This window comes from Tasmannia lanceolata, unplaced genomic scaffold (genome assembly GCF_043159265.1).
Source record: "Tasmannia lanceolata isolate RefF3 unplaced genomic scaffold, GAP_Taslan_0.1 ptg000024l, whole genome shotgun sequence".
Classification (NCBI taxonomy): domain Eukaryota; kingdom Viridiplantae; phylum Streptophyta; class Magnoliopsida; order Canellales; family Winteraceae; genus Tasmannia; species Tasmannia lanceolata.
Window position 1 is genome coordinate 316,356 of NW_027518701.1, and position 9,748 is coordinate 326,103.

The 9,748-nt window shown below is 42.3% G+C and overlaps 1 protein-coding gene across 1 annotated transcript; it reads right to left on the bottom strand.

Annotated features, from left to right (window-relative positions):
- Positions 1–2,513: 2,513 nt before the first annotated feature.
- LOC143857403 (uncharacterized) lies at positions 2,514–9,374 on the bottom strand. The gene is made up of 2 exons (XM_077367831.1): positions 6,365–9,374; positions 2,514–6,196 (listed from the first exon to the last, which is right to left on the bottom strand). The coding sequence occupies exons 1-2, from the start codon at positions 9,372–9,374 to the stop codon at positions 2,514–2,516; spliced, it is 6,693 nt and encodes a 2,230-aa protein (XP_077223946.1).
- Positions 9,375–9,748: the final 374 nt, after the last annotated feature.

A 9,748-nucleotide genomic window follows, 5' to 3' on the forward strand; every position in this document is an offset into this window, starting at 1 on the left:
TCCCTAAAATACAAGGTTTTTAGGGTAAAATGAAAACCTAGTGGGTCTTCCCTTCATTTGCATTACACACACTATTTCAGCCTGACTGCTGGGCAAACGAGTCCCGATCTCGATGAAATTTTGCAGGGGGCTAAAAGAGACCCTAATCCAGCCTAGGGCGAAGCTTGGGACCCTAATGCTGAGATTCGGATGGATTTGGCACGAGCCGGAAAGGTTTAGGGCTTAGTCAAAATGGGGTGTCTACAGATGCCCCTCTTTGGCAGAGCGTGCTTGTCGCGCGAATGTCAAAGCTGAACAGACGTCACATTTTGACTAGCCCCAAAATTGATTTAGAGAATGGGATGGAGAAAATGACTTGGTGAAAGTTGGATTATAAGAGGATTGGTTTGTTAGGAATGTTGGTTTTCTGCTCAGAGGCGGATGGTTTTATGCTCAGAGGCAAAATGGTTTATGCATGGAGGTTGAAAGATTTTAGCTTAGAAGCTAGGGAATTTTAACTCGGAGGCCTGAGTTTTTGCACAGAGGCTCGTTTCTATGTTCAAAATCATGGTTTTATGCTCAGAGGCGAGGATTTATGCTTGGAAGCAAGGTTTTATGCTCAGAGGCAAGGATTTATGCTCGGAGGCAAGGTTTTATGCTCGGAGGCAAGGAATTTATGCTCGGAGGCAAGGAATTATGCTCGGAGGCAATATTTATGCTTGGAAACAAGGAATTTATGCTCGGAGGCAATGATTTATGCTCGGAGGCAAAGATTTTATGCTCGGAGGCTGGGTTTTATGCTCGGAGGCAAGGAATTTATGCTCAGAGGCAGAATTTTATGCTCGGAGGCAAGGATTTGTGCTCAGAGGCAGGGTTTATGCTCGGAGGCAAGGTTTTATGCTCGGAGGCAGGGATTTATGCTCAGAGGCAAGGAATTTATGCATAAAAGCTTGATTTTTAGCTTGGAGGCTAAATAGTTTATGTACAGATGCAGATGATTTAATTTGAATGCTTGGTTTATTTACATTTTGTGGATAGAAACTCCACTGGGGATTATGAGATAGATTTTCAATAAGATGATAAGAAAGACTCTCAGAGGAATTTGACCAAAAACTCTACTGAAGCTCTTCTTATCTTCATTTAATGAAATTAATTATCTCAATTATCAGAGTTCACTTGATATCTTTTATAACCTGAACAGGTTATAAAAGATGCCCCTAGTACGAATTTACTTCCATGACAAATTCATAGGAGAACAAACATAGGGAGCATTGTAGAAAAGGTTTTCATTTCCTGAATTTTTGAAGTTACAAATCTTTTCAAATACAAAAGACTGAATCCGATAATTTTCTTCTATTTCTGTCCGCTGCCAATACTTCGAATGGTCTGAGTGCTATCCTTCTGAACTCTGCTCTGCTCTGTATCATTTTCAAGGATCCACAACTTCATCACTTTTCTATCACTCCAACCTTGGAGAGACATTGACCACACAGGACTCCCCACACAAGACCTTGGAGTTTAACCTTGACTTTGACAAAGACTGAACTGTGGCTAACAACAAAGGAGGACTTCGACCATGACTTGGATTCTAAGAGAAACTGAATCTGCTTTTCAGCCTGATAAGTATTTTAAAATGGTATAGTCTACCACTTCTTAGAATCTTTCAAAAACCGTATTTAAAGGTGTTTCATTCCTCTTTTCAGGTTTTCCGTCATGGTTATTATCCCTTTGGTTTGCTTAGTCTTAACTCCTTAGCTTATAGAGTGTCAGAATAATCTCTACTGGCGCTTACTCAGACTTCAGAGTAATGCCTCAGAAGAAATAAAAGTCTTGCTGGCATTCAGAGGTTTTATCTTTTTGCAGTCACTGCCATGACCAAATCACCTTTTCAAGTTTTTGATTTGGCGGACCGCCTGCCTTATATTTTGCCTAAGCCGCCCTTTCAGGTTTTCAACTTAGCAGGTGAATGACCCTAATTTTTGCCTAGACCGCCCTTTCGGGTTTTCAGTCTAGCGGGTCTAAGACTCCATCATTTTTTCTTTCTTTCTGTTTCTCTACAAACCTGGACCTAAAATACACCAGAAAGACTTTTAGGTAGGCTTGGGTTCAAACAGGTTAAACTTTTGGTTTGTTTTATGTATTTAACCGAATCTGGCCCTCCAGACTGCCTACGTATCCCCAAAGAAAATGGGAATCAGGTCCGCGTAGTTCGCCCATTTTTTGGGTTTCAAGGATTTTTTGTTTTGTTCTTTCTTTCATATTTTCAAGGATTTGAAAGATTCGAAGGATTTGAAGAATTTGACCGAACCCGAATCAATTAGGTGGCCTACGTATCCTGTAAAAAGGAATCAGGTCAGAACGTAGTTCAAGCTTACTATCTTTTATGACGCAAGTCATAAAAGATGCCCCTGGTTTGTGTTTGCCAAGAAAAAGGGATTTTTTTTTTATAGGCCCAAAGGGTTTGCAAACGGTATTTTGACTTTTGGGTTGTTAGCTTTTGGCTCTGATCGATCAAGGATGGCCTCCTGGTGTATTTAAGCATAGTACTTCTTTAGTTGGTCCAGGTTTGTAGGTTCTGTTAATTTTTCACCATTTTCATTGAGGAGTCTTACGGCTTTTCCAGGCAGGACTTCATCAACAATGTAAGGACCAGACCAGTTTGGCCTGAATTTTCCTCTGGGATCGAACACCGGTGCTCGATAAGACTTCAAGACGAGATCTCCTGGTTTCAGGTCTCGAACCTTGACTTTCTTATTGAATGCCCTTTCGATTCTTCTCTGATAACCTTGGATGTGGTATAAGGCTCTGAGCCTCTTTTCATCAATCATCTGCAATTCATCATGTCTGGCTTTGGCCCACTCAGACTCTGGCAGATTCGTTTCCATCATAACTCTTAAAGACGGGATTCTCACTTCAACAGGGAGGACTGCCTCCATTCCGTAAACTAGAGAGTACGGAGTTACACCTGTAGAGGATCTGATCGACGTCCTGTAAGCCCACAAAGCATACGGGAGTTTATTCGACCAATCTTTATAAGTTTCAGTCATTTTGCTGATTATGACTTTGATATTCTTATTTGCCGCCTCTACAGCACCATTTGTCTGCGGTCTGTAAGGAGATGACTTGTGATGCTTGATTTTAAATTCTTCGCACAGGTGCACTACCTCTTTCTTGAAGTGAGATCCATTGTCAGAAATCAACTCATGAGGTACTCCATATCTGCAAATGATGTTTGCACGGATGAACTTCGCAACTGTATTGGAAGTTATGGAAGCATATGAAGCAGCTTCTATCCACTTCGTGAAATAGTCAATGGCCACCAAGATGTACTCGTGCCCACTTGACGATTTAGGATAGACTTTGCCAATGATATCAATCCCCCATACTGAAAACGGCCATGGCGAGGTCATAGAATGCAGCTCTGACGGAGGCACATGAATAAGATTCGCATAGACTTGGCATTTATGACATTTCTTCACAAATGCGAAACAATCTGTTTCCATTGAGGGCCAATAGAAACCGAGTCTAAGGATCTTCCTTGATAGCATTTTACCGTTCATGTGAGGACCACAAACACCTTCATGTGTTTGTTCAATGAGCTCCGCAGCCTGATCTTCATCAACACACAGAAGCTGAATCCCATCAAAGGATCTTCTATACAATTCTTCACCACAAATGATGAAGTTAGCGGCGAATCTCTGAAGAGTTTTTCTCTCTTTGCTGGAAGCTTCAGGGGGATGGCCATTGCCTGAAATGAGATTTCGGATATCAGTATACCACGGTTTTCCATCTGGACATCGCGCTGATATCTCAATGGCATTTACATGCGCTGGAGCCCATTGCGACCTCACAGCTAAAGGCTGGACCTCCATTGTCTCAGAAATATCCAACATCGAGGCTAAGGTAGCCAAGGCGTCTGCAAAATGATTCTTGGTTCTTGACAGATGGGTAAATGTGATATTCTTGAATTTCTTGGCCAGAGATTCGAGATAGAAATTATACGGGATCAATTTTGATTCTCTTGTCTTCCAATTACCGTTGGTTTGACAAATTATCAGAATTGAATCTCCAAATACATCAATCTCTTGGACTTTCAAAATTAAAGCTGCCTCAAGTCCTGCGATACAAGCTTCGTACTCTGCCATGTTATTTGTACATTCGAATTGTAACTTGATGGATATCGGGATATATTCTTTCTTGGGAGATACAAGCACTGCTCCTATTCCTTGTCCTCGATTGTTTACAGCTCCATCAAAGTACATTATCCATCTGGTACTTGGAATTTCTTCTTCAAGTTCCATGATCTCTTCATCAGGAAACTCAACTTTCAGAAAAGCATTCTCCTCAACAGGAGCATCAGCTAGCTGCTCAGCAATAACCCGTCCTTTGACAGATTTCTGAGTGACGTATGTGATGTCAAACTCAGATAACAATAGCAACCATCTTGCAGTTCTTCCTGTAAGGGCGGGCTTCTCGAATAAGTACTTCAACGGATCCATCCGTGAAAGCAGAAATACCTTATTCGATAATAGATAATGTCTAAGCCTTTGAGTCGCCCAGACTAATGCTAGACAAGTCTTTTCCAAGATAGTGTACTTTATCTCGTACTCTAGCATTTTCTTGCTGATGTAGTAGATAGGCTTCTCCTTCTTAGATCCTACATCTTGCTGAGCAAGCATACAACCCATTGCTGTATCTGTGATGGACAAATACATCAACAATGGTTGACCAGGAATGACTGGGGATAAGACAGGAGGCAAAGACAAACACTGCTTGACCTTTTCAAATGCTTCCTGACATTCTTCATTCCATTTCTTGGAGGAATTCTTTTTTAATAACTTGAAGATGGGTTCACATGTCATAGTTAAATGGGATATGAATCTCCTCAAGTATTGCACTTTGCCAAGGAATCCACGAATCTGCTTTTCTGTCTTTGGTGGTTGCATTTCTTGGATAGCCTTGATTTTCTGAGGGTCCACTTCGATTCCTCTTTCACTGACCATGAATCCCAGCAACTTCCCTGACGTGACCCCAAATACACATTTATTTGGGTTCAAGCGAAGTTGAAACTTTCGGATTCGCTCAAAGAACTTTCTCAAAGCGACTGTATGCTCTGGCCGAGTCCTGCCTTTGACAATCATGTCATCGACATAGACCTCGACCTCCTTATGAATCATGTCATGAAGAAGAGTAGTCGCAGCCCTCTGATAGGTAGCTCCAGCATTTTTGAGGCCAAACGGCATTACTCGGTAACAGTACGTACCCCATTGAGTAATAAATGCCGTCTTCATCATATCCTCAGGCGCCATCTTGATCTGATTGTAGCCTGAAAACCCATCCATGAAAGATAACAGAGCATGTCCAGCAGTGTTGTCTACCAGGATATCGATGTTCGGAAGAGGAAAATCATCTTTCGGACTGGCCTTGTTCAGATCTCTGAAGTCAACGCACATCCTGACTTTTCCATCTTTCTTGGGCACAGGAACTATATTTGCAAGCCATTCGGGATATTCCACTACTTCAATGAATTTTACCTCAAGTAGTTTTTTCACCTCATCATGAACCTTTAACTCCCATTCTGTCTTGAGTTTTCGGAGTTTTTGCTTCTTCGGCTTGATGCCCGGAATTAGAGGTAATTTGTGTTGCACAATGTCCTCACTCAATCCCGGCATGTCATCGTAAGACCAAGCAAAAACCTCCTTAAACTCTTTTAGCAAAGTGATTAATTCTTCGCGCTCCTCAGGAGATAAAGTTTTGCCAATCCGAATCTCCCGAATTAAAGTTTCATCACCTATATTTACGGTTTCAATTTCTTCTTCGAGTGGTTTTGCTCGGCGAATCTCCTCTTGTTGAATCATGTATTTGATTTCAAAAGGAGTTTCGTCGGCTTCCTCGTTTGAGGGGGAGTCTTGATTATTATTATTATTAGTTATTTGATCAGGCTTTGAAGCAGAATCAGAAACAGAATTAGAAATAAAGACAGGATCGTACACAAATGAATCTTTTATTTCTTTTGCAGAATTGATGATTACATCGAATGATTCACCCACATCGGGCGTTACAGACTCTGAATTCAAATGAAATGACATGTTGACATCAGTATCAACATAGACAGGACTATGTACAAATGAAGAATCAGTGAAAACATCTTCTGACCGAGACTCGACAGGAACCGACTCTTCACCACCTCCGAGAACTACTCCGACCTCTATGGTACCTGCATCAAAAGAAAAGTTAGAAATGACAGACTCTGGGTTGAACTCAGAAACTGACACATTTTTTGAAATGACTGACTCTTTTGAAAGGACTGGACTATACTGGAGGACTACTTGGGGTATAACCTGTGCGGTCCAATTGTCTAAAGGTCCAGTGGCTGGAGTAATGCAATCCCTTGGGCTCGTGAAGGGCACATCTCCTCCAATCATAGCGACGATTGGGGCCTCAACCTGATATAGGGAGTCTAGGAGATGCGGCTCAATATTTTCTGCCCAATCTGCAGCTGGTTTTTCTGCTATCGATGCCAAGGCAAACTGCTCACTATAGAAATCTTCTGACAACTCATCTGTGAAGAAGATCTCTAATCCTGGAAGCCTCTTCCCAGTCTTATCGCACCAGGTCTCAGGAAAACCATAGAACGGACAGTCTGCCCCTTCTCTTCTGAATCGGCCATTCATAATCATGCTGTACGGTCCTGTCGGAAATTCTGTACCCCGACGACGACATTCAGCCCACTTCATCATATAACGCTTCATTTCTTGAACCTCTTTCGGAGTTGGCTCGTACCCTAACCCGAATAATCCGCCGACTGCTTTCAATTCCGGCCACTCAGTTGGGCCCTGCAGATTTCTTCCCAGACCAGTTCCCGGGACATAACCATACTTTCGCATTATCTTCACCACTTGAGTGTTCGTGCTCGAGAGAAACATTATTTCTTCATTCATTGCTTCCCCAAAGGAAATAGTAGAGACTTCTAATGAAAAGCCAGTTAAACTAACATCTCTTGATTTTTCAGTGCTCAGTTCAGATGTTATTTGACCAATTTCCGGCTCAGGGTCGCCTCGCACTGTGATCACCCGATTGTTTCGGACAAATTTCAATTTCTGGTGAAGTGTGGAAGGAACGACTCCAACTTTATGAAGCCACGGCCGGCCAAGAAGGAGAAAGAAAGATGTTTTGATATCAAGAACCTGAAACTCTATCTCGAAAGTTTCACCTCCTATCTCGACTTCTGTGGCGAGTGTCCCGATGACATCTCTTCTGGTTCCGTCATATGCCAATATCCCCTGTTCCGACGGGATAAAATCGGCTGGCCCGAATCCCAGGGTAGTGGCGGTGCTTAAAGGACATACATTTAAAGCTGACCCATTATCCACTAATACCTCGGGGACCCTCTTCTTGTTGCACAGTATGGTGATACGGAGAGGTCTTGTGTGATCTCTTCCTTCTTGAGGCAGATCCTCATCAGTAAATGACAATGTTCTAGAAACCCTGGCCATTGCCACGAGATTGACCAACTCATCGGGGGTAATTTCAACTGATACTTGAGAGGCATTTAATTCTCGAAGCACAACCTGTCTGTGTTTCGGTGATGCCATTAGTAAACCCCAGATGGACACGTTAGCTTGTGTCTTCTTCAGTTGTTTTAACAAATTTTCTTCCTCTTCATCCACAGTCTGCTTCTGTTTCAGATTCTCCGCAGCTCTTACAACTTCGGCAGGATTTTCTGCTCTGAGTTCTGCAGGTTTGAAGACACGACCACCTCGTGTGACATGGCGGAGCTCGTCACACTGATCTTCCAGAAGCAACAAGTCTTCTTCTTCCAATCTTAAAACATAAGGGATCTTTTCTTTCATCTCTTCCTCCTCCTCACTCTTGAGGACATAAGAACAAGAACACTCAGAGGATCCTGTTAATCCTTCATCTAGAGGGGATAGTATATAAGGTTTCTTGTTTTCGATCGCTTCATCTTCATCATCCCATCTCAGAACATACGGTCTATCAGAAATAACCGCACAAATACGGGAGTGATCTAAGAGAATTTCTTCAGTGAAAATGGCATACACGTTTGGGGGAGGCATTGCATGTGTAGGTAATGGGTTTCGAGTGACGTTCGGTGCTTCAACGGCAAGATCCTTTGCTTCTATCATGTCTTGGATCTTGTGTCTTAAAGCCATGCATTTGTCAGTCAAATGCCCTGAATTCTGATGATAATCGCAGTATTGGTCCTTCCTCCAATACTTGGGCAAAGGGTTAGGAAGCTCTCTAGGTTCCAACAAAGTAATCTTTTTATCTCTCAGCAACTTCTTCAAAGCCACTGATAAGGAGTAAGGGAGGGGGTCAAACTGACGAAAAACCTTCTTTTCAATAGGCCTCCTGACTTCAGTCACCGTTCTGGATGGTGGTTGATCATAACCCGGTGGTCTGGCATAACTGGAAGGCCTGGTATAGTTAAGATTGTGCACCTCCTTCGGTGCCACAATAGGTCTTTTTCCCTCTCTCACATCAGACGAAGATCTTGATCTTAGTCCCTTGGACAAAGCATCTTCGATTTGAGTCCCTGTTTTTATCAGATGATTGAAGTCCAGAAAATATTGAATAGCCATGTGATGATAGTATTGCGGGGATAGGTTCTTGACAACAATCTTAATTTGATCGGCATCTGATAATCGATGTGTCATCTGCGCCGCTTTACGCCTCCATCGGCGAATGAAAGAAGTGAAGGTTTCATTGTGCCCTTGTTTCAGCGCCTTCAGATCTCTTTTTGTCACATCTATTCCCTCCTCCATGGAGAATTGCTCAACAAATCTATTGGCAATATCCTCCAGAGTTCTGATCTCTTCGGTTTTCAAGCTTAAAAACCATTTCTTTGCTGTTCCAGTAAGAGATCTAGGGAAAAGAAGAGCAATCTGCTCTGGAGTAAGCCCATGCTGCTGTAAGAGAGGAATAAGGGCTTTCAGATGACTCTTGGGACATCCTGTCCCATCATACTTATCATGATCCGGCATCTTGAAATTAGGAGGTAGCACAACTCCCGGTATTATCATATACTCGGCCATGTTTAATTTTTTCGGACCCTGCATTTTCATGCTCTCCATCTCCTGGGCCATCTTATCCAACCTATCGACTATCCCCTTGCCTTTATCCAGATGGGGGAGACAGTTCTCTTCTTCATACTGCTCGTCATCAGAATGGTCAAAGACTGGCAACACAGGAGGCTGAGCCATCATAGGAGGTGGGCGAGGCATGATTGGGGTTTGCTGAGGTGCAGGATTCTTGGTAGTAGATTCTCTGTCATTCTTTAATCGGGCTATTTCTTCATTAATGGTACTCAATTGTAACATTATAGCTTTCATCATCTCATTGGTGTCCATACTATTTTGCCCATTCTCTGCCATCATTTCAGGGGTTGGTTGGACTGGTGAAAGTATTTCTTGAAAATTCAAGGAAGGCGATAAAGGAGAAGTAAAAGAAAAAGGTGACAAGGATTGCCGGCTCAGCCTGGAATCAGATGTCTGACGGGACCAGGTTGGTTTTGAAACGAGGATTTTCTTAGGAGCAATGGCTGCTCAATCAAGAATCCTGAAATGGAAGTATAATCACTAGATTAAAATTTTGATAATCGAGATAAACTATCTTGATCAAACAATGACAAAAAAAACAAAAACACACTTTCATTAATAAAATCCAAATTGTGATTACAACGGATGAAAAAAATTAATCTCTGATCACAGCTGGATAAACAGACTGACAAGAATGGAAAATGCAGAAA

Excerpts from the sequence above, each read along its gene's own strand:
- LOC143857403 (XM_077367831.1), bottom strand. The coding sequence starts at position 9,374 with ATGGCAGAGAATGGGCAAAATAGTATGGACACCAATGAGATGATGAAA. Across the intron at positions 6,197-6,364 it reads CTTCACGAGCCCAAGGGATT|GTACCATAGAGGTCGGAGTA; the intron begins GCATTACTCCAG and ends CTTTTGATGCAG.